This window comes from Nymphalis io, chromosome 17 (genome assembly GCF_905147045.1).
Source record: "Nymphalis io chromosome 17, ilAglIoxx1.1, whole genome shotgun sequence".
NCBI classification, from domain to species: domain Eukaryota; kingdom Metazoa; phylum Arthropoda; class Insecta; order Lepidoptera; family Nymphalidae; genus Nymphalis; species Nymphalis io.
Genome location: NC_065904.1, coordinates 357,467 through 384,253, shown reverse-complemented (window position 1 = coordinate 384,253; position 26,787 = coordinate 357,467). Strand labels below are relative to the sequence as shown.

The 26,787-nt window shown below is 33.1% G+C and overlaps 2 protein-coding genes across 2 annotated transcripts in view; both read right to left on the bottom strand.

Annotated features, from left to right (window-relative positions):
- The window catches only part of LOC126774949 (protein prickle-like), a 141,926-nt gene that overhangs the window by 83,203 nt on the left and 31,936 nt on the right, over positions 1–26,787 (bottom strand). Inside the window, exons 2-4 of the mRNA XM_050496624.1 lie at positions 14,050–14,521; positions 6,380–6,493; positions 5,579–5,707 (exon numbers count right to left, since the gene is read on the bottom strand). Coding sequence (XP_050352581.1) covers positions 5,579–5,707; positions 6,380–6,493; positions 14,050–14,521 — 715 coding nt within the window. The remainder of the gene's footprint in view (positions 1–5,578; positions 5,708–6,379; positions 6,494–14,049; positions 14,522–26,787) is intronic.
- Positions 5,475–26,787, bottom strand: part of LOC126775044 (general odorant-binding protein 1-like) — a 120,775-nt gene continuing 99,462 nt past the window's right edge. Inside the window, exon 4 of the mRNA XM_050496772.1 lies at positions 5,475–5,484. Within this exon, the coding sequence (XP_050352729.1) occupies position 5,484 (1 nt within the window). The 3' untranslated portion in view covers positions 5,475–5,483. The remainder of the gene's footprint in view (positions 5,485–26,787) is intronic.

The window sequence follows — 26,787 nt, the reverse complement described above, 5'->3', positions numbered from 1 at the left end:
ACTCATTCGTCAGATATTCTAACGCTAAACAGCAATACTTAGTATTGTTGTGTTCCGGTTTAAAGGGTGAGTGAGCCAGTGTAATTACAGGCACAAGGGACATATCATCTTAGTTCCTAAGGTTGGTGGTGCATGGAAATGTAAGCGATGTTTAACATTCCCGTAAATGCGCATTTAGATAAGACATTCCTGTGAAGAAGGTTTAAAAATTTCTATAATACTACTCTGCAAGTTAGTAGAAGTAGGAGGAATAAAACTTCGTCTGACACATAATATATTCACGATTAAAAAAAACCAACTCAATTCATTAAAAATATTTCTAATTAACGAATTTAAATAATAACTCAAAGGAAGAAACAAGAACTGTTAAGATTTGAATGCCGTCGTGTAATAAAATTAGGGAAGTTTGAAAAATTAACAGAAGGCATAAAACTGAGGAGATCGGCGTCTTTAGATAAAAGTTTGTCAATTAAAAGTAATTGAGACGTTAGTATCAAGTGGAAACGAAAAGAAGGAAAGACGGCGCAAACATTAGACAACAGTCTTCAAATATTAATTTGATATCATTAGGATTGCTTAATAGAATGAATCTTGCTTAAAGTATATTTCAAATGTCATCATTCCAAATAGTAATATATAATAATATCCTAGTGTAATTCCGAGTATACAGTACAGTAACAGCCTGTTAATGTCCCACTGCTGGGCTAAGGCCTCCTCTCCCTTTTGAGGAGAAGGTTTGGAGCTTATTCCACCAAGCTGCTCCAATGCGGGTTGGTAGAATACACATGTGGCGGGATTTCAATGAAATTAGACACATGCAGGATTCCTCACGATGTTTTCCTTCACCGTCAAGCACGAGATGAATTATAAACACAAATTAAGCACATAAAAATTCAGTGGTGCTTGCCCGGGTTTGAACCCACGATCATCGGTTAAGATTCACGCGTTCGAACCACTGGGCCATCTCGGCTTTTTTTTCCGAGTATACGGACTCATTTATTATTAAAATTATATATATTTTTACGATATTGAATTTCTTTTTGATAGTTATAACATCAAGACGTGAGAAGAACCGGCGTAGTAACCGAAGAACTTAGTAAATATTTCCTATATACCGTAAAATAATAAGAATAACAAAGTATTACTTTAATAATATTATAATTTAAATAATGGTAGTAAATGAAATCAAATAATTATTTATTCAAGAAGGCTCATAAGGTACTTTTGAATCGTCATGTTATTAGTGTAAAGCTACCACCGGTTGGGAATGAAGATTCTACCGAGAAGAACCGGCAAGAAATACACTACTTTACTACTAAAAACTTATCTTAATATGTATGTGTTGTATAAAAATATAATTAGGAAGTCTTGTCTTATGTCTACATTTGTAAAAGATTTTTTCATCTTAATTCGTAACCGTCTGGATAATTTCTAATGACACGAGAGACCGGGGGTCAGGTTTGAATCAAATTAATTTTCAACTTTACAAATTATAGTACTAAAACATTTAAAGGTGAAAGTGCGTCGTTGGCAATTTGGGAATTTTTATTACGTCGAGTTGTTTATTTAAAATCAATATCGTATATTATGTAAATAATGAAACATAATGAAACTTAATGATTAAAGAGGTTTATCATTGTCTATAAAATTATATTTTTGTTATGTATGTTATTTATTATTATTGTCTGAGGTAACGACCCGACGTAACTGTGTTAAAATAATTGCAAAACTTTATCAGAAAACAATAAAACCAAGAGTGAATACCGACCAATGCCAATAAATGTCTTATTGGTTTGAATAGAAGTACGTATTTACGTTCTATTAAAGTCGATTTTAAAATGATACTATAATTTAAAAAATATAAAGTTTTAAAACAATTTAAAATTATTTAATATATTTTTAAGTAGTGTTTGCCCTTCAGAGTCCAAAGTGCTAACCGTTGCACCAATTAACCGATGATCGCGGGTTCAAACCCGGGCAAGCGCCACTGAATTTTCATGTGCTTAATTTGTGATTATAATTCATCTTGTACTTGATGGTGAAGGAAAACATCGTGAGGAAACCTGCATGTGTTAATTTCACTGAAATTCTGCCACATGTGTATTCCACTAACCCGCATTGGAGCAGCGTGGTGGAATAAGCTCCAAACCGTCTCCTCAAAAAAGGAGAGGAGGCCTTAGCCCAGCAGTAGGACATTCTGAGACTGTTACTGTTTGCCCTTAATATTGGCGGCAAAAATATTGCAAGCGATACAGCTATGTCAGTTGTAATCGACGCGGGGCGCTTTGATTAATTGGTAGCGATGAAGCGAAGAGTTTTAATTCCGCTACAAATAAATCATATGGCGACGACGTTGAAACGACGCGTGGCTATGGAGATAGAAGGCGCGGGAAGCGGTAGCGGAAGCGGTTTAGTTTTTACATAAGGTCTTTCTTTTGTTACTATTTTTTTTATTAATTATGTAAGTTAATGTTGATTTTTGAAGTAAATATAAAATTGCTTACTTTTAAAAACGACAATTTTTTTTGACTGGCCTCTTCTAAATGTTGAATGTTTATTACGAAATTATTGAATTATTAAAAACGTGAGCTTAAGATATCTATCTTAAATTTAAAAAAAAATATATGATTTAAAAAATCTTTATTCTTTCGTTTAAGTTGAAAAACATGTTGACGCATTTAATACTTTATTATTAATCTTATTTTAATCTTTTCTTAAAGTTTAAACAGAAAAAATATAAATACGAAATGAGATTTTATTGTATATAAATCGTAACTTTATATCTATAACACACAATCATAACGCTAATCAAAATCGCTCGTGCGACAAAATCGCTCTACGTTCGAGTCTCACCCTTATCTGAATCAAGATAAAGAGAGGTGTTAACATCTGTATTATACGGGACGTCGGATTAGCTCCGACTCGCATTCAAATGAGGTCTAAATTAAACCATTTTTTCACTTCACTGCAACAATTACTTATGTTTGAAGATTTTGTTTTTTTTTTTCAGTGATGCTGGCACAGTTTGTTGATGAATGTTGTTAATATTGTCAGTCGACTTCAAAAAGGAGATTATATATTAAGCCTATTTTTATTCTATTCCTCGATAGCTTCGCAGATTGTAAGACGATTTTGATAATTTCCGTAATCCGTAATCCGTAACAGCCTGTGAATATCCCACTGCTGGGCTAAAGGCATTGAAGCAGCGTGGTGGAATAAGCTCCAAAACCTTCTCCTTTGATAATTTAAATATAATTAAAGCTAGAGGGAATGTAGAGGTTCGATTTTAATTTAAAAAAAGAAGTCCTCGCCTAAGTGTGGTAATATTAATATGATTAAGCGTTTATAAGTGAGGCCGTTAATTTTTAAACTTTGCACGTAGACTCGTCACCAGCGGCAGACAGGTAGATTAAAACAATATGATAACATTATGACAACTCATATTATTAGGTATGTGGCTGATGAGACTCGATATCTATCGTGTGATTGGATAGACGCGTGAACCTGAAGCGAAGGTCGCGGATTGGAATCCGGGCCAGTCGCTCAGAGTCTTAGAATTAATCTCGTGCTCAGTCAAATAAAGTTCGACCACTTGTAAATATATGGAAAACCGTGGTGAAGTAGCTGGGTGGAATACGCTCTAACTGAGAACGCAAGAGACAATAACTCGATGATCCCGGGATCCAGAATTATCCAGATTAAATGTGTCCTTCGAGATTTTCGGGATTGGTAAAAATGAAATAAATACAAAATTGCGCGTCATTATTTTATGAATATTCAGTTATTTTGTCATTGAAAATAATAAAAACAGCTGATTCGTATTATATACACTACTTTTTTTATATCGTGTGTAATTCCGATATCCCGGGATTAGAAAAAAAGACCGGGATCGAATCCTCTAGATTTCCCATCAATGGGACATTGGTGGCTTATTAAGGCAACAATCATAGTTACGGTTTACAATAAGTATAGTGAGCACAATTACACCACACATTGTGAATGAAAACTAACAATTTGTGGTAAGCAAATAACAGTTCATAAGACAGACAGTTGCTTTCAGAGAAGTTTTAATGCATTGAAATTATTTTAATCGTCGATTAGCGGTTAGAGAAATTCCTCTTCCGATCCTAATCTAATTACGCGGCTATAGAGAAGACATTTTGTAATTAGTTTTTATGAAACAACTGATTGCATTTCACGAGAGTGAGATAGGGGTAAGCTAAGAGTCATGTTGTAATTTATTTATTATTTAAGTGACTGCAAAGAAAGAACGATATTATATGTGGACGCTTTTGTCTTTTATTTTAATTTATATTTAGCGACTCATAAACGACTAGCGCGATTTCTCCAAATCGAATTTACCGAATTATTTTATTATATTTACTTTATGATATTGAGACAGATAACAAATTCCTCGAGAGATTGGCATCGACTGCAGATTATTATGTACCGAACATTTAAGACATTGTTTCAATAAAACATCCAATTGACATCTTTCTCACTTTTGCAGTGGACTTTCTGTAATTAAATAGTTACATATGAGATAAATGAAATCGTTGAAGGGTAGTGTTATATTTTATCCTGAATGAAATCTAATGGGAGATAATTGAACTTGACATGTTGCTTCAATTCTGTATCTAATATGTCTATGTATATTAATAATTCAATATAAATATATTCATTTTCATATACAGACATTTTTATAAAATACAAATATCAAAATAAAAAGAACAAAATACACATTACAAATTTAAAGCAGAAGCACGCCGTCTAAAATATTGTTATATTAATTGTATATTATATGTATGTAATATATACTATGAAATATTAAGTATGAGTTCTATTCGTCATGTTCCATTAAAAATCAACGAATTTCCATTATATATATTTAAAATATTATTGAATTATGAAACGAAGTATTAGATAAATTAATCATCGACGAGTAATTTAAAAAATTAAATATATTAAATCAACTGTATATTGATAGATTCATGAAGTACAGTTTATCCACTCTTCTCTTACGTGAAGTTATTTCACAATCAGCAAACATAATTACTGACGATGAGCTAGTATTCCGATTGGAACGTGAGCGAGTCTGTAATTATAGGAACGAGATACATAACACCTTAGAACCCATGGTATTCCGCATCCGCCTTGTACAAACTTTATTTTATACTTTTACAATGCCTGTGTATTTAGGCAGTACGTTATATTCCTGTATTATAGACATAATTACTTTGTCAAGTTTCGGTTGGCGATTCGACATGTGCACTCGATAATTGTCAAAGCGATTTCAAACTATACTGAAGTTAAAATTATTCAATTCGACACGCCGATTTAGTTTGGTAGTTTAGTTGATTACGTGATGAATCGCATGTCACATATTTTAGCTTATTCTACAGACGATATCGACACTCGATATGTGAGTTTGTCTTGGCTCACAGACTCTGCATAAATTTTGTTTTGCGATTTTTTGGTGTCTATCTCAGACTTCAAATTATTAAATACATGTTACGTTTTCTATAATTTATAAAAGCAATAGTATATGTCTTAGGGTATAAATACATGAAGTACTTACCCTATCGCAAGGCGCAGGCGCATGCAGCTGTCGTGCTTGTCCTCTGCCAAGGGCTTCCCGTTTCCTCTGGGCGCTGAATAACCTGAGCTCCTTGCGTTCTTCATCAGACAATGCGTGGCAGTAGCGGACCTGGAACATTAGACCGAAATGATCACAATTACATATTATATTCGAGCTAAGCTGACCTCTGAAAAGCTTTACATTTTGGTAGGGGTTTGTGCAAGCCTATTACAAGCGGGTAGGTACCACTCATCAGATATTCTTTCGCTCAATTGCAATAATTAGGATTGTTGTGTTTTGGTTTGAAGGGTGAGTGAGCCAGTGCAACTATAGGCACAAGGGACATAGCATTAACCTTCTTACAGCGCCAATTTATATGTGCGGTGGTGACCGCTTACCATCAGCTAGCTAATGGCCAGTTTGCCTACCTATATAATAAAAAAGAGATAATTTTGTCAATCCTGCGAATATTTTCCTATGTACTGAAGAATAGCGGAATGAGCTTTATTCCTCAAATAAGAGGATTTCATTATTGAATCAAAAACCGATTGTGGCATGAAGTTTGACATAAATTTATATTCCAGTGTCTTACAAAACGACACCTAAGAAATAAAAACGAAACGGGTTGTTAATGTTTATTAGCTGTAACTGCTACTATACTTGACACGTATGTGAAACAAAAATGATTGTTTTCAATTAAAATGAATTACATACAAGGGAAAACTTCTAATTCTTAAGGCTAATTATTATATTTTAAAAGATCATTGGTCGTCAATTCGTGTATACCTCCCTACGGTATACCTCATTGTCCTGTGGAGGTAACTGTTGCAACAGCTGCTTGAGACGGTACCGCTCGCCGACGCTGTTCACATAAGGGACCTTGTCTTCTGGCAACGCTGAGAAGTAGAGATGGACCTGAAATCATTAATGAATAACATTACATATCACTTTATATATAACATATCACCATATATATTTTTTATTTATTATAGCCGAGATGGCCTAGTAGTTAGAACGCGTGAATCTTAACCGATGATCGTTGGTTCAAGCCCGGGCAAGCACCACTGAATTTTCATGTGCTTAATTTGTGTTTATAATTCACCTCGTGCTTACGGTAAAGGCAAACATCGTGAGGAGGCCAGTATGTGTCTGATTTCATTGAAATACTGCCACATGTGTATTTCACCAACCCGCATTGGAGCAGCGTGGTAGAATAAGTTCCAAACCTTCTCCTCAAAAAGGGAGAGGAGGCCTTAGCCCAGCAGTGGGATATTCACAGGCAGTTACTATACATATCACTTATCGCAAGATCTAATTATGCTTTTGACAGCAATTTGCAGAACTTAAGGTCAAGTATCACAGATTTAAGAGGGTATAAAGCAAAATTGCTGACCTTTTTTAATTTTTATAGTTATAAATAAAATATTGTATGTAAACTATATTTTATCTTCAAGGATTTGATTCAACACATATTTTATAACGATATAAGGCTTTTGGCGCTTACTATATTTTCCGTCCAGGAGGGGTAAATCGTTTCAGAAGCACTTTGAACCTCATTCGTTAGAGAAGAAATTGTTTAAAAAACTCGTACTTCAATCATTATAGCATTCTGGTGAAGACAACGTTTGTAAAGCTCGAAGTGATTTTAAATTGTTCAAGCACACACGGCAAGTATTGTAATGTTATCTTATGGTGTAACACTTAGTGTTTCGTAATAAGGTTGTTGGATGCGCTTGCGCAACCTAATTGCATTATATTGTTTAAAGAATTTGTCAATCATTATTGCTTTGTATAAGCATAATACGAAAATTTGCTTACAATATATTTATATAAAAAAACTATAGCGAAGTTTATATTTTTCTGTTTTAGGGCAAAATAAAAATATTCAATATTATTACCGTTAGTTTGTTGATTGAAAGCTATCACCTTTTAGGAAAAAATACCGTAGACCTGAAAAAAACCGTCGAAAGAAACTCAACGAGATAAATGATTTTTTTTTTCAAATAATTGCTCTTAATTGATATTACTTTATATATTTTATATTTTTATTCGAAACTGCTTTAAACCGATAAGATTAATCTCCAGGTATGTTATCATTTATTAATTTTTTTTATCTGGTTGTATATATATATATATATATGTATCTAACATATATATATTTAGATACAAAAAAATAAAAGAAATTTACAATCAGGGAAGACATACTTGTTGTGTGTGATGTATTACTGGATGACTAATGTAGATTTATCTATTATAATATGAACTATTACTTACATCACCAATGCGCTACCAACCTTGAGAACTCATATATTATGTCCCTTGTACTTGTTACACTGGCTCACTCACCCTTAAAACCGGAACGCAACAATATCAAGTATTGCTGTTGAGCGCTATAATATCTGATGAGTGGGTACCTAGACCTACTACGACTTATACATTATATACTCTCACTCCACTATACATAATCGCATATAACTCCTGTCGACAACTTCCATTTCTGTATCGTATTATAGTCACGTAAATATATGATATATTACATTAATCCAATAGGTTTGTTCACTAAGTCGTGAGATAAAGAAAATAAATTGCCATAATAATGCTCCCCGTTGTTGTTTTATTTAATGAAGACGCTCTAATGAAAAGTGTACGTGCTTCGAATTGTCAGACTTTATATTAAAAGTGAATAGGGTGTTTGTTGTCTTTGTGGTTCTATCTAGCACGGTTTAAATAATAACAATACTGAAATAAGACAATGTGGACTTGTGTACTTTATATGTTTTCAATGTAGGAATTAAAACACTTTAATAGAGATATTAATAGGTTGAAGTTAAACTTTTTTTTTATCCTGAAGTAAAGAATGATAGTGACATGCTGTAGGATGACGTCACAGGATTATCTGGAATGGGTTCTAGGTTCAAATAAGTTGTAAGTTTTTTTTTATTTTAAGAATGAAAATAGCATTGACGTTATGTCACATTCGCCCAAAAAAAGCACTTCTTAGAATGTCATCGTGCTGTTAAACACGAAATTTGAGATCTAATGGACAAAGCAATACAATGTTATCTATCATTACTTTAATTTAATTCCATTGGTCGATGGCAGTCGATAACGTAATTGGCAACCAATCAGAGTTCCATATTCAGTAAGATTACTAATTTCGAGTCAAAAAAAAAGTCGAGATGGCCTAGTGGTTACATACATACATACCGATGATCGTGGGTTCAAGCCCGGGCAAGCACCACTGAATTTTCATGTGCTTAATTTGTGTTTATAATTCATCTCATTGACGGAAAGGAAAACATCGTGAGGAAACCTGCATGTGTCTAATTTCATTGAAATTATGCCACATGTGTGTTCTACTAACCCGCATTGGAGCAGCGTGGTGGAATAAGCTCCAAACCTTCTCCTCAAAAGGGAGAGGAGGCCTTAGCCCAGTAGTGGGACATTAACAGGCTGTTACTTACTACTAATTTGAATATTATCATCATTCCACAAACTGTTAAATGATTAGTCGTAAGAGCCTGACATTGGCTTTGATCACTTAAAATAATTTATTTTGTTTTGTAAACGATAATTCAAATAAAAATACACGCAACTGTACTTCACTGTGCCTGATCGGCCGTCCTGACATGACTGTGCTGGCCGGTCATAAATATCATTTGATTTAAATTAAAAAGGCGAATGAACATTAATTATATAAAAAGAAACGTGATCCTACCTTATTGTAATAATGTATGGTTGCTATTTCAATTAGTACTGTATTTTTTATGCAATAAAGTATAGCTGTCATTGATCAATACACTCGTGCCTAGGGCGCCAACAAACGGACTGCAGCTTGCAACTGTTCAATGGTTGAAGTCAACAGTCGACTCACGCAATATTTATTATTACAATTTATTCAATACTTTTAGATTTGTATTTTGAATTTGTAGATTCATTTTCAATCAATTTAAATATATAAGAATATTGTCATTTTTCCATATTAACGTTTGTTAGTTAAAATATAAATGATTGTTCTAAAACTTATATATACCTACATGGTATATTTTACTTTTTCTGGAAGGTAATCTTTTAAAACTGATTAATTGTAAATAAAAAATAATAATTAAGAAACGTTGTGCTTAATGTCTTTATGGTTACCTAACGGTTTTTACATGAACACACACAGTCCATTTCAAATGTATAATATGTGGTATCCTGTGTGTGTGTTACTTTTCTGTGCTCCTGGGAACGTGTATGCACAACTTTATAATGATCGTTTGAGTAGTTAAGTCGTGATAGCGTAACAGACAAACTCACTTTCGCATTTATAATATTAGCAAAGATTATACTATTACAGTTCTTAGGCTGAATTCAGATAACGAATTAAAAGTCGACAAAAAAGTCTTTTATGAAACAAAGATACATTAATTCGTAGACAAAATAAAACAAAAATTTTAACCCGTCATTGTCAGTCTGTCGGTGCCTTTAAATCACGATGACGCCATTTGTTAGCTAGTTAATCTTGATTACGAGTAGTTCGTCTGTCAGCATCCTTACAGCTAACAGTATTCTATATGTTTATTTCAAACGACGTAGCGGGAAAGAAAAGTTGTAAGAAACACTGATTTCAAGAATCCATTTTCGCCCAAGTAAGTAGAGTTGTGCGACATCTAGCGGCCGTATTTGGCATTATTACGTGCATATATTTTAAATGAATTTAATCAGCAATCATACTTGGTCTGATGTGTGCATGGCATATAATATATTGATTATTCGAAGGCTTTAAGGCTATTCCGTTTTATCTGATAACACCTGTTACCAATTAGTGATAACATATGATGGTAACAACGTTCCCTGAGTTTTACATTTTTTTTTTTTTAATTTGAATAAAACTGTAAAATTTATTAATAAAAGACGCTTCCCCTTTTGTTCACGCGTACAGTTAATAGGTTACACTTCGTTATATTATAGTTTTTAATATTCATGAAATCTTTTAGAAGCCTGTAAATGATTCAAATAGCTTCACGCTGTTTCCCTTTAGCACGAGATGAAAATTCAGTTGTTCTTGCCCGGGTTTATGTTCAAATTTTCTAGAAATCATTCATTTTCTAAGACATTTTTTTGTATTTTGTATAAAATACATATACATTATTACAATAGTAACTTGAATAAATATGTTATAGCTGTTACTGTTAAATACTTCTAGCATGTCGTAGCCACTTGACGTGAGGTATTATCCTCAACATCGAGCCGAGGCGTAGCTAATTTGTTTTGCCAATCATAGTTATAATGATTACATATTTCTTAAAAAATATATATAATTATAATTGTTAACAGTTTTTATATTCTATTTATAACTATTTTATTGTTCTAAGGGAAGCATGCGAACGAAGTCATGGCGTTTTTCGATAATAATATTACTAACACAAAAATGTAACGAAATGACTCACAGCCGCGGAGCCATTATTTCGTATTCATTCGCACAATTTCCTCGAATTTCGCCGCAAGAGGAACTCCGACTTCAAGACGGGAGCGCCCGGGGAAACATTTTAATTTTTTGCTCCGTTGCCTCCGGGTACTCGGGCTTTACATTATTTTTACCTTAATTATAAATACCAAACGAATTTCGTATTCGAGACGTTAAATTTTATAATGGTAGCGGGGTTCTGGTGTTTTATTTTCTTGGTTTTGTTTTATGAACCATCAACTGTTGAAATAGATGTTTAAATAAAAAGATTTTAACACCATATTAATCTGTTTTTTTTTTAAATTAAATGTAAAACTACCACCGATTCAGACTGTAGCCTCTAAGTAACTGAAGATTTACAAGTGCTTCCAAAACTCTAGTTACATGAGAATTTCAACACGCTCTACAAATTAACTAAATATAAAATAAGAGTTCAGAATGACGATGAAAGAGTTCGTGTCGGATGGACGCCAAATTAAAAAGATTTGCATTCCATTCGAAAATTTATTCTTATTTTAAATTTTTGAATATTGTTTTTTTTTCATTAATATAACAAAACACTACATATGCACTATGCACCATGAATTGTCTAGTTCTGAAAAGTTTTAATAGCAGTTTTATGGAAAAAATACCATGATAATGCCTAGCCTTACACATACAATGCGTCGCGTTGTCTCTTTAAACACAAAGATCGAAATCCAGCAAACTTTCCCGAAACAATAGCTTTGAGATACAAAGGCTTCGCGAAAACACAATGGCGTTCTTTGAACATTCTAGAAATAATACTACGGTTGACGTCACGGCTTGAAACCAAAACATTAATAAGTATGCAAAATATTATAACCCTTATTAAGACTTCGTGTACATTCCATAATTGCTTAAAGATTACACGGTAAGCTGTATCAAATTTAGACTATAATATTATTTAATTTTCACCTTAATTCGTACAGATCGAAAGTAGAAAATATAATGAATTTAATTTCATCAGTTTTCCTTTAGTCTATTAATTTATGAAATACAATGAACTTTATTGAAGTGTATTGAATGCAATTGTTTGATTTATCGTTAGTTATACTAACTGCGTTTTTCTAGAAGTACTTATTTGATTAAAGTTCCTATGCATAGTGTTTAGGCCCACCCCGTCTCAAGCCGCGTGTTTCATAAGAGCCATCTAAGTTTTTTTTTGTGTTAAGTGCATCCATTTAAACTATCAGTTTTTAGCATCTGAACCAATCGTCTCGTGTAAATTATCCCTCTAACAAAAGTATGCCGAGGGAAGTGTATCAAGTTATCCAGCGCAGTGTTTTATACATAACTAGCTTAGGTAATATTTAAACTAAATTATATATCCCATTTAAAGTTGATTCCAAAAAAACCTTTTGTAGATGTTTATTTTATCAAATAAACTTATGTTTCAAATGTCTTCTTTCTAGACTCATTAGTTTTGGCTTTGCGTTGATCGTCAGCCAAGACAAAGGATTTTGTACGTATAGATGTATTGCGTCAATTCACATAAATTTAAGGCTTATAAATCAACATATGCTTGTGATCAGGAGACAGTTTAACTGCGACCGACAGATTGAATATAATGCATTAAAGTGCTAAGTATATGTGCAAATACAAGTGCACTCTCATAAACCGATGGGACGGAAAATGTTCAGGCGCAGGACCAACGGCCTTACGTGATATCCGAGGCACAGGTGTATACAATCTACCAACTTCCAGGCTCCGGACTGCTACTGAATTTATATTAGCCTGATCCGGGGTAAGCGAGCTTTTACTTTACTTTCAGCCTGAACTTTATTTAGAATGTAACATAAACATGTAAATATAAGTATTTTTAAAAAACAATCTTGCTGCCCGTCCAATGAAACGTTTATATTGAAGGACAAACAAACAAACATTCATATTTATTTATACAGAAATAGAAGCTTGAGTTATATACCTTGTGAATAATCTAAATAACAGACTAATTTCGATATAGTATGACCATATATTCTAAGAGATATAATGATTATAATAAATTATTATTATTAGCTTTCACACCTCATAACATAATAAAACTTGTGAGTCGTGAACATTGAGGCACGAAAACGTCGCATTTACTTCTTCTCTAATAAAAATTTATGTTGACTGACTAATTTCTAAGATAAGTAATAACCTATTATATGAGATAACACCCTATCAAGGGCAGATCTATAGGCAATGACAATGGTATTGTGGACATGTGTAGAATGTGTCCGGAGCTATTTCTTTAATGGCAGCCGATTGCTTTGAGATTTCTATCTGCCGCTGGGAGCGAACGGTTTATCTTGCCATTACAGTCTCGTTACATTATTTTTCTTGTAGATGTTTGTGCCTTCGTATTGATGACTTGTAATAAGACAGAGTTAACAAGACATTCATACGAACTATATAATTTATATATATTAGATTTAATGTGATATTATTTATTTAATTAAATTCAATTTCAATAATTTTATTCAGTCTAGAAACTACACGTGTTTATTGAATGTCATAAAATCTAAGCTCGGAAACGAATACCAAAGACCTGAGAAGAACCGATGAAGGAAAGTCAGCGGTTTTATATTTTTATTGTTAACAATTAATATTATGTGTTCATAATTCTATTTCATACTGCCTGGAGGCAATTGCTACATTATCAGGTTGTTCTGTCATCTACAAAGTCACAATACTTTTAAATAAACTTTGGCACACAGAACACACTTCCTTAACTATTTTAGTTTTTTTTTTGTCTAGGATTCCTTTGTTTAGAACGCATGTATTTATATATAAAGGATTAAATTAGGTACTTTTTATTTACTGACTTTATGTCGTGGTAGCGCTTGACGATTTGGAAGGACTTGTAAAAATCTAATTTATAAAATTACTTTGACTTTACTAATTTAAGTAGTAAAGTTTAAAATACAGGAGGATTTAAACACCGTAGTACTTGTACAATGTAGTGTGTTTTTATATTTTTCTTTTTTTTGTTTAAAACAAGTAAATAAAAAATCTTTACCTGTTCTGGTCTCAGGCCAGGTGGCACCCACGTGTACTCCTCCAGTGCGCAGCCTGAATCGTCATCACTTTGCGAATGCCTGTGAGGATCTCCAGGTTTCATCAGTCTCTCTGCGTGTTCCAGTAGACCCCGTAATTTTCCTTGGGGCACTGGGTGTGGTGACAAGGACATGGCCGATTGAGGTGATTGGGGGGAATGGTAACTCTGACCAGGGTGATTCAATTGTGATACACTATGACTATGTAAGAGGTTAAACTCCTGGTATGGCTGACTTCTCCGGAAATTCGGGTAGGAGTAAGGATGCGGAGAGTTAGAGGTACTAGGTATTGAGGAGCCACTGTGGCTAGGCTGAGGTGATGGTAGGTGTGGCAGTGGCGAAGCAGGCGCTGGTGGCGGTGGTGATGATTGCTGCTCGTGAAGCGGTGGAGGCGATGAACCAGTCGGTGATACCACGCAGTTACGGCATACTGGTCTGAAAAGGAAATTATTGATTAGTTAAAAGTAATATATCATTTATTATAAACTTTCATTTAATTTTCAAAAGTGTGTATATCTGTTATATATTTATCTTAAACATACAGCATCTATTAGTACACCTGATGACCATGTGTACACATAAACAAACCTGTTTTTGAAGCGAATAATAATAAAATACGAAAAGTACTTTGGTTACAATACAGTTATAGTAGTAGTAAGTAACAGCCTGTAAATGTCCCACTGCTGAGCTAAGGCCTCCTCTCCCTTTTTGAGGATATAATAAAAATACAGTTATAATGCATTCTAAATTTGTAATAAGTTTTTAAAGAAAAGTATACATTTATACAATTTTTCTACCATAGCATCGACATTCCCGCAACTCCCTAATTCGGAGTACCAATCAAACTCTCCTAAACATCTGTTTACCGCGTCGTAGTCTGCCTTTCTAAATAAATATGTAGCAAATATTTTATTGTATAAAAATTTATCGGCATTAATTCGCAAAGATATTTCGATACGCTATAATTGATTCTCATGTTCCAAAAATCAAGCCAAAAGCATTTAAATATCCTGTCTGGTTCACATCTTCCCTGATAAAATTAATTAACGAAAAGGAGAAAGTTAGGAAACTGTGCAAACGTTATAAGAATCCTAGAGATATATTAGAGTTAGCAAGAAGCCGTAGGCGCGTCGAGAATCTACTTGAATTATGTTACAGCCGTAACATTTCCGGAGTCGAGGATTCAATCTTTCGCGATCCCTTAAAATTTTGGCGTTTTGTTAAAAAACGGCGTGGAGCTAAATCCGAGGTCCCATCTGAAATGTCACTAGGTAACACCACAGCCCATTCTGGTCAAGCGATTTGTAATCTTTTCGCACAGAACTTTGCGTCCTCATATTCTTCTTTGCAGCCTTGTGTAGAATTCGTAGAGGAAAGTCCGGACTTTTATTCTCAAATGTCTCTCGCTCACGTCACACTAAATGAACGTACTATATCGAAAGCATTACGTTCAATAAATCCAAGCTAGTCAGCTGGTCCTGATGGCATTCCTCCTCTTTTTTTCAGAAAAACGTGTAAATTACTCGCACTCCCATTAAAAATTATTTATAACACATCTCTTCAGACTTCAACTTTTCCTACGAAGTGGAAGGAAGCTAATATTTTACCAATTCATAAAAAGAAATCAAAGAGCGATGTAAGAAACTACCGACCGATTTCAATGTTAAACGTATTATCCAAAACCTTTGAAAGTATAATTACCCCAATTTTGTCCCAATATATCAATACCATGATTACAAGTGATCAGCATGGATTTTGCCAGCGTAAGTCAACCACTACAAATCTCACAACTTACATACATTACATTTCTGGGTGCATAGACAATAAACAACAGGTTGACTCGATCTACACCGACTTCAGTAGCGCGTTCGACAAAGTTAATCATAAAATCTTAATCTACAAGCTTAGGTTATACGGCATTCATGACCCCCTGCTATCTTGGTTCCGATCGTACTTATCTGATCGAGTACAGAGAGTTACACTCGGTGGTTACAAATCTCACGAGTTTATTGCGACCTCTGGTGTTCCACAGGGATCACACCTAGGCCCAATATTATTTATCATCTTTATCAATGACATTGCACACTGTATCAAGAACAGCAAATGTTCTATCTTTGCTGATGATTTAAAGATTTACCGCTCTATAACGTCCATGAATGATTACAAATTGCTCCAAGACGATCTAAACTCCATACAAAAATGGTGTGATTTGAATGGAATGGAACTAAATGTCGATAAGTGCCAGTTTATTAAGTTTACGCGAAATAAAAACATAATAAGACATCAGTATAGCTTACAGGGCAAACCGCTCGGGGAAGTTTCGGTTGTTCGTGATTTAGGTGTTATGATCGACGCCAAACTTAAATTTAACACTCACATAAATCATATTGCCACGAAGGCCTGGAAAAGCTTCGGTTTTGTCAGACGTAACTGCAATGATTTTAAGAGACCGGCAACTATCATAACTTTGTACAATTCGTTTATACGTAGCGCTTTAGAATATGCGGTTGTAGTATGGAATCCGCATTATAAGATTTACATTGAAAGGTTAGAACGCATACAACACAAATTTACAAAATTACTGGCTAGTAGAAGTAACAGTTGCCCTTATAAGGCCGACTATGAATCACGTTTAAAATATTTTGGACTGTGCACTCTAGAAAAACGCCGCGAAATTGCCTCTCTAATTACTCTCTATAAATTATTGAATAACCACTTGGATGCAACAGATCTACTACAAAATATTAACATAGCAGTGCCACGTACTGCACCTAGACAACCTCTAAAAAAAAATTTTCTCCTCTCGAACTTCCAAATCAAATATAGGTAAATACTTTCCACTCAACCACATCATAAACTTATATAATAAAGTCAACAGTGATGGCATTGACATTTTTCACGACTCACTACCTCTTTTTCGCAAAAAATTAACGCTGGGAGCTTTATTGTGATTGTGATATCTTTACTGTTATATTTAGTTTGTTATATTCTACTCAATGTTAGAACTTTGTAAATTACGGTATTATCTCTAAAAATCTTATATTATCATTGTTTGTAATTATTGTTAGTTATTTTTATTTTTTTTACTTCATTTTTTTTATTTTTTTGCTAATTGTTTGAATGTTAAATAATTAATAAGCGTGTTATATTGCAGTCTGTAGTATTTATTAAAAAGAGTATTGTTAAAAAAATTGTTATTGGAGGCTAACGTAACTATTAATGCTGTATATACCTATTAAGTGTTTGAAATTGTATCTGTCATTTTATCGTATTCTTGTTTTAAGTGCCATATTTCAAATACTGTGGTTTATCGATTAAATAAATAAATAAATAAATAAATCTTAATTATAGAATAATTTAATTCTTAATACCTTTCTTCTATTTGTTATAAATATTTTAATTTTTAAAATTATTATTATTGTTAACTCGAAATGTTGATATGTTTTGCAAAACCTATAACTAAGGAGACACTTGATTTAAATAACGTTATGTTTGAAGACTCAGTAACAGTAGCATGCCTGCGAATGTCCCACTGCTGGGCTAAGGCCTCCTCTCCTTTTTTGTTTTTTGAACCAATTGTGTTTATTAGTGTACTTGTATCGTTTAATTACTTAAAAAGAACAATACTATTCATTCGATAGAACATTCATCCATGTGATAAGTAGCAATTATTTTAAAGAATTCAGCAATAACCACCCATCTCTTCAACGTACTTTAAGTTTTTTAATATAAAATTGATTAAAAATGTCAAAGAATATGATAAGATGATGATTGTTCAATAAAATATATTGGTATTTATTGATGGTATAATGAGATCGTGACCGGCCAATCTATGTTAAATGATTGATTAGACCGGCGGATGGTGCTAGCAGTGATATATGACGCGAAATACATAGCTCTTAAATGAGCCTGTGATTAATTATGTATCGTTATTTGGTAGTATTTTTATATCGCTTGAATAATTATAATATATAATGTCTTATGAGAACGAGAAAACGGTGATGGTTCATGTCACGTTGTTGAGCAAAAGATTTTTCATCTGTTGAGAAAAATGTTCGGAGCTCCATCACGTTTTCATCAGAACTAAGCCATACTACCACTATATAAAGTGAGATGTATGTTTGTGGAATATCTTTATATTTGTTTTTATTGTGAATGATGTCCCAGGATATTATTATTATTATTATTATTTTGAATCTTATTCAATGTTTTTTTTTTGTTGAAATTTTTTTGTTGAATTATTTATTGAAGATTATTGTAAATTTAAAGACACCAGCGAACCGAAATGTATATTCTCCGACCTAGAGTACCAACCGACCTAAGTTACAAAAACATTTTTTATCAAATCTCAACAAACAACAGCAGTAACTAGCGAAAGTCTACAGGAGGTTTGGAGTCAGGTAGGCCAGTTGTATAAGTTGTACAGCATTGCACCTAAAAATAAGTAAATTAATGGAATAAAACCAAACAAATGACGTCATGAATTCTGAATTGTTTTTATTCACCGAGATGAATTATTAATTAAATTTTATAGGTTCTTGTCCTGTATCAAAACTCCGATTACGAAAGTGAGAAACGAATCGTATGTTAATATGTCCAAAATCATCTTTATCTCCGCGATAAGCTTCAGTAATAAAAGCTTTCTAGGCAACATAGTAAAACATTCCTAAATGATTGGAGGGAAAGTGGTTCCAACTGGTTTCCTCGCAGGCAAATTGCCTAAGCACCTGAACTTGCTTAATTTAACTTCAAAGTAATATATAAGAGAAATTATACGCTTAGATATGAGATCCAGATATATATATATATATATATATATATATTATGATTTTCGTATTATCAATATAAAAACGGTTGCTCACCATGTCGGAATGTAAATTTTACAAAAAAATATATCAACAAGGAAATCAGTAGTTACTCTTTTTTATCTATCAAAAAATATAAATGCAATAATCATACACAACCTTAAGGATTCATTCAATATATATACATATAAGTATGAATCCTTAAGATTTTTTTAAATTTTTTAACGTCCAGCCGTTGATGAGGCTAAATTATTCAAGAAACCCTCACGAGAACTTTGACTCTTTTGAATAATGTATAAAAATCCCAAGAGACGCCGACTTGAGTGACGCTGGGATTTAGCGATCTTCTGTAGCATGCTGTCAGCGAGTTTTAAAAGTGTTACTTCATAACGGAACGTAATGCATGACGAATAATTAAAAAAAAATATAGTTTTTGCTTTAAAAACATCTACGCTATCCAGCGATAAAAATATATTATAATCCCTATAGAAGCATTGAAATGCGTCAAGAACTGAATACGAGGGTATTTGAAATTTTGGATATAAGTTATAATTCTCTATATTTAAATTTAAAACAAAAACTACCCCTAAAACTACAACTTATATTAGCGAAAACCGCGAATTATTCTTATTCCTAAGCGTAAATTGTTTCGGACACAAACTAGGCTTTTTGAAATTACTCTCAACATTAATGTATTTCCGTTGCAAAATAAAGTCAATAATTTACGCTCCAATATTATAACTCATAATCGACGTTAGGTTATTTCAACGTATCTATATTATTATAATTTATAACCTGCCCGACATCCTATGTTATTGTAACGGTCCGATTTCCAATTCCAAAATGTTGACATTCACGTTTCAAGATGATTCGTTCACTGGAACTTTAATTATAAATACGCCATTATTTTAACTATTCATAATTTATTTATGATGTTTTGTGCAAAGTAGAGCGAATGGGCCTCTATTGTCTCTTACTTCTCCGCTTCGTTGGTCTAGTGGCTTGATGTAAGGCTGCAGACCCGTAGGTCCTGGGTTCAATTCCCAGGTGGGGCCAATAAAAAGTTATAGGGTTTTTCTGTCTGAAAATTCTCAGTAACAGCTCGGAGTCTTGAAGTTGGAAGTGTGTACACTCCCGTACCTCGGAAAGCACGTATCGTCGTTGGTCCTGCGCCTGAACTCTTTCTAGTCGTGTCGGATTGCCGTCCCATCGGATTATGAGAGTTAGGGAATAGAGAGTGCACCTGTGTTTGCGCACACACTTGTGCACTATAATATCTCCTGCTTAGTTGGCTAATCTCTCTTGGGATTGGTCGCCGTGGCCGAAATCGGTCTGGAGAACATTATTATTATTATTATTATTATTGTCTCTTAACTAGGGTTGTACCTGATTCCACAACCACTGATGATGCGGACATCCTGACCGATTTCTTCGAACTTAGAAATATATAGAATTGATGTTTAACGGTAGATAATCGACGAGCGACGGATGCTTGCACTGCCACTGGTTTTGGTTTACTTTAGAGCCATATCATGAAAACAACTTGTCAATATAATTAACGTTTTTGCAAACGCTCATTACCATATTAGTTAGTGGTTAATTACTCATGTGATTGATTATACTGTAAATATGCGACTGATGCAAACTAATTGCAGGAAGGGCATAACTTACAAGGTACTTTAAGCGAAGGAAGCATTCGACATGTACTTGACATTTCTCCGGAACAAAGTAATCATGAGTTGACAACGTCATTCAAATTTAAACCTTATTCCGTATATATAAAAGCTATTTGTTCTAAAGGTTAGGATCGTCGATGAAATCGATTTCTGTTTGATAAATCAATCGGTGGTGAAGTACCGCCACTGTTGATTTCATTGTAACGAATGCTACGATTGGATATTCTTTAATAACTGTTCTCTTATCTATCTTTATCTTTAATCTAGATTAATAATGTTATAATTAACTTTTGATTTGGAATTTTTTACTGACTTTTTTAAGCCAAAGGGCTCAGTGATTGGAACGTGAATCTTAACCGACGATTACGGGTTCAAAGGCAGGCATATCTCATGCTTTGCCCCCTTGTGTATCTACCAACTCAAATTGTAACTGCGTTTTAGAATGACCTTCAAACCTTCTCTAGAAGAAATATATAAAATACTCACCGGCTGTTGCTAAACTTGTCAAACAAGTAGCAATGTGCCACTCAATAATTATAGAAGTATAAATACCACGCGGTTAAAATGGGAGAAATGAAAGAACAAACATATTAACATGTGACCCGTGTACAAACACAGACATTCCCACAACGCACGTGCCTTTCATACATATTAGCAACGGGAACGAACGACCTTTGTTAAACAGAATATATTCAATCATTCAATTGTTAGACAGAGAAAAAAGATTTTATTATTACAGTCTGTTTCGTTTGAAGTGTCTGTCATGTTAGTTACATTTTATTTATCGTCATTCAAATTATATACGTGTGTTAATAATTTACACACTTATAAACTTGGCTTAGAAGTTATTTAGTTAAACATCGATTTATCTCTTTCTGTCATTATTGATTTGACATTCGAAAGAAGAAGACACAGCATTGTTTAACTGATCACCCGCTAAACAAAGATTATAAGTAAGGCCATAAATCATTCATTATAATTTTTGTCCCTATAATGTAGATATATTTTTAAAAGCTTGCTATATTGTAGCTCTGTGGAGTCCGTTTAATTGTCTCTCTCGATTCTTTTTACATTAATAATTATTATGTATTTTTTTAATATAGTAAGTACTACTAGTATTACTTAACATTTCTAGCATTTATCTCATAAAATATTCAATGATTATTAAGGCAAGAAATCAATAACATTAGGTATCTAAGTATTTTTTGTTAAATAAACCTTTTTGTTACTACGAATTTTAAAAATTACAATGAAAAAATTCAATCAAGGTAATAGACGATCTTTATCAACTTAATTTCAATAAATAGAAAAAAATACAAATTAATAGATGCTGAATAATTATCAAATAAGTTCAATAGATAATGATCAATAAATTGACTATGTAATTAATTTAGAAATAGTAATTATGAAATTGTATGAACATATAATATAAAACACACACAAATCTTACTAATCAATATTAGTATTACAAATGCGAAAGTAACTCTGTCTGTGTGTTACGCTGTCAAGACTAAACTACAGAACCTATTTAGGAGTTTGAACCCCAAGTAAATAGATAATTGTAAGTAGAGGACGGACATAGGCTTTTACCTTATACCCGCCCCTGTCCCACTATAACGCGGGTGGAGCCGTGGGTGATTACTAATATTATAATATAGATGCGAAAGTGAGTTTGTGTTTGTTCGTTTGTTACACTTATACTACTTAATCACCAAGGATGGCCATCGCAGTGGTTAGTGGTTGAGAATCACACATACATCTCCCCTTTAGATTAAAATAGTTATTTGGAGTTGCCATTTTAATCGTTTATTTTTTTTTTAAATCGTTAAGTTTTAGCGGATATATGCATTTCAATAATGTACATAATTATAATTAAAACAACAATTATGTATTTTTAATCTTTATTGTGCAATCTGTCTGGTTTTAAAATTATGAGTGTGCAAATATGAAATGTAATGTTGTTCTCTACTTACTCCAATAAATAAATACTAAAAGGAATTTGATATAAATTATAACATGTACTATTTAAACGTATGAACCGTAAGATTTTCACTTGCCAAGTGGATTTGTGTTCAAGAATTAGTAAACACAGTATACAGATGAAAATATAATACTTTAACTTCTACAAATTATTCGCGTTTAAAGCTATCGAGAGCTCCAAACCTTCTCCTCAAAAAGAGGAGAGGAGGCCTTTAGCCCAGCAGTGGGACATTCACAGGCTGTTACGGTTACGGTACGGTATCATATTTAAAAGCCTTAACTGTTCTGTCTCTGTTTGATATGGATTAAAATAGCAGCGAGAAGGAGACAGGATAATTGTTATTATTTAATACATTATAATTGCGAAAGTTTGTCTTTGATTGCTAAATGCAAAATTATGCTCGAAAAACAAATTAATATATAGTTTTTCTTTTTAAATTATTCATAAAAAATACTGAGCTTTAATTTTTGAACGAATTTAGCGTTTATCTGTACATTTGTATGTGTATGTACGTGAGTTCACCTCCCAATTTTTTTCACTGATTCAAATTTGTTTTTGAATCTCAATTCACATTGGTTAAAAAATGTCTATTGATCAAAAAGTATTTTTTTATTACCCATGCGAAATTAGGACGGGTATATAAATTAAACAAATTCGTAATACGTAAATTAATAACCGTTACATAGTTAACAAGACGTTATTTATTTGGTTGCAGAGCGGTGTGAGTTTTTTTGTAACAATAGAACGGTATAAATGTTTCATGTTTTAATTGTATGTTGTAAATAAACTTGCTCGGAGCGTGTTGCTGGAAAGTTGTTTGAATATATTAAATAAGTTAATTGTTAAGCGACTTGGAGCCATTACATATATGTATTTCATAAACACAGTATTTATGGATCCGCTATATTTTTTTATACAATAGGAAGGCGGACGAGCATATGGGCCACATGATAGTAAGTGGTCACCAACGCCTTTAGACATTGGCATTGTAAGAAATGTCAACCATCGCTTACATAGCCAATGCGCCATCAACCTTGGGATCTAAGATTTTATGTCCCTTGTGCCTGTAACTTACTTACTGGCTCCGTCGCCCTTCAAATCGGAACACAACAATACCAAGTACTGCTGTTTTGCGGTAGAATATCTGATGAGTGCAGAAAGCCCTACCACCAGTGCTACTTTAAAGCCCAACCCGGGCTTAAGATCCCGGGCTCTGCGACCTAATAAACGAACTAATAGACCAATAAGGCAGTTTCCTAATAAATGGTTGAACAACAGTGTAATAAAAATTCCGAGTCAAATTTTATGAAGAGTTAAAATAAACTTTATTGAACATAAAAATAAAGTCGTATAAGGTACTTTTATACTATACTCAATAGGAAACTGTAACATTTGATGTAAGTATGCGTAATTAAGCCAGAAAATTATGTTATACGAATCATAAAGATATAAAAATAACTGTGCAACATCAACCTCATACATTTTCCCTCTATTGCGTCTAATGAAAAACTTCAATATAATCTATGATATGTAATGCCATCTCTTTCTAGCTTGCTTTAAATTGATTTGTATAACAGACAATGTGTGGATTGGTTTTCGCCATAGAAGAGAAAAGGACATTGTAATAATACGAAGTATTCGCGCGGCCTACAATTGAGTGATATTATTGGAAACAATATAAATATTTATATTATCTATTGACCATAAAAAATATAATCAAGTTGTCTGTATTTATAAAATCTGTCTGTCTGATACTTCATAAATGGGTTTTATTATTTGAATTAAAATAGGTTCTCTTCAAAGAATATATGAATTATTTTTGGTATGAAAGTATGTAAGTATTTTTTTACACTGATGGTACGCGGTCACCACTGCTCATAGACGTTGATATGTAACCTGTTATGTTCCTTGTGCTAGTTACACAGGCTCACTCATTCTTCAAATTGGGACGCAAAAATGTATTGCCCTTTGACGGTAAAATATCTTATACGGGGTACCTACACATTCGGACTTGCAACACAAGTGAGACTAAAATATATTAAATCTAAAATGGTTTGTTTTCGTAATAAGGCCGACTGAACTTCTTGATTCAAAGTCATCTTTGCCTAAAGAATTTTTAATCCGTAAATGCTTTGTCATACATGGGATTAATGATGGCAGGCTCATTCACGTTTCAAATCGGAACACAGCAATACAAAGTATTACTGCATCAGACGGGCCATTGACGGCTGTAATGTGTTATTTTATCACCTAGACCACGTGTACACGCAACACTTATAATACTCATAGATTATTAAATGCAAGCGAAGCCATGAGTAACTATAATGAACAGTAGCCGTCCGCGTTGCTTAGTGGCGAGCTACATTGTATGAGCCATACAAATTACACTGGGCTTATCCCAAAGCTTTAGGACATAACTAAACATTACATTGTAACATAAATTAAGCATATGACAATTCTGTGGTCCTTGCCAGAACTAGCCCGCCACCTATCGGTTAAGATTCACGCGTAATTCACCGCTGGGACATCTCGGCCTATTTTTGTATAAATATACTTGAAAGATCTATTTTTCTTTTGAATTTAGAATTTGTTCATTTTTATCTGTCGTTTAAAATATTTCCTAAATATTTTACCTTCATACACTTATGTTTTAGATTTACATGATTGGAAGCATATAACGCCCGTGATATATGATTCAGTAATAATAATAATAATGGTTTAATAAAGTAGTAAATTCCACCTAACACGATTTGTATATTAAAAGTAAACGATTATTTGTATATTGCAATTAAGTTATAAAAAAATATGCTTGATGCCATTTCTATCCCAATTTATAGTATGTGGTAAGACCGGTGCTCGCTACCACTGATTTACGGCGGCCGCTAACGAAGGACTCCCTTGAAAAATTCTTTTTTGTGATCGGTTTATGATTTATTAAAATAACTTTCTCATAATTGATTCAGTTTTCAAAACGGCACAATGTTTTTAAGCCTTTTTGTAGATTTGAAGACTAACAACACAATAACTCGGGTCTTGTGCAAATTCGTCTGGGTGGGTAGCATACTCGTTCAATACCATACCGCTAAGTAGCAATCATTTGTATCACAGTGTTCTGATATAAAGTATGAGTGAGCCAGTGTAAACCCAAAGATACATACGTCCTTAGTTTTAATAGACAATCTCTCGGCACATATGCCGGGGAATAGAATTTCTGTTTCAGATTTTCAAACTAAATCATCCAACGGTTTTGGTCTATTGTTATATAAAATTATCATTTGGTAACATATTGTGTAAATATTAAACACTACCCATCTTACTATAGATATTATGTATGGGCTTTTATAGAATAGGTAGATGGACTAACATATGGGCCACCTGATGGTAAGTGTTCACCAACGCTCATTGACATTGACATTGTAAGAAATGTTAAGTTAATTTATGATTCATCGTATTGACTTAATTATAAATGTACTTATAATATATCATATCAAATCTATTAGTTTATATACAAAATATGACCGAAAATATATATATGAAAATACTTTGTCCCGAAAGTCAGAAAATTTACAAATATTATACTAAACATAAAAAAATTCGAGATGGCCCAGTGGTAAGAACGCGTGAATCTTAACCGATGGTCGTGAGTTCAAACCCGGTTTGTGATTATAATTCATCTCGCGCTTTACAGTGAAGGAAAACATCGTGGTGGAATAAGCTCCAAACCTTCTTCTCAAAAAGGGAGAGGAGGCCTTCAGCCCTGCAGTGGGACATTCACAGGCTGTTACGGTACGGTATACTAAAAATTACTAATCCAATATTATTATTATTTTTATTATTTAAGAACTATTTTCGTCACATGTGTGTGTATTAATTATTTACAAAGGTGTGAATTGCAGACCATAATATCGCTCCATCCATGATATCGCTTGTTGATACATAAAGTAACTTGAATATGTAGAGTAGAGTTTAGTATTATTATGATTATAAAATCTATAATAAGCTTAGTTACTAAGATAACGGGAGCCAGTAAACGATACCTTTTATAAGCCGTCATTATAAGTAGGACGTATCGGTTGATACGTATTCATATATTCAAATTGTTAACGCAAAGTGTCTTCTTAACTTAGCATAGTTATGCTGCATATACGTGTAAAGTGGATTTATTACATTCATTAGATTAACTATTTATTCATCTAATTTAAATACCAGAAATATCGCTTTCTATTGTCGTTAATGAAA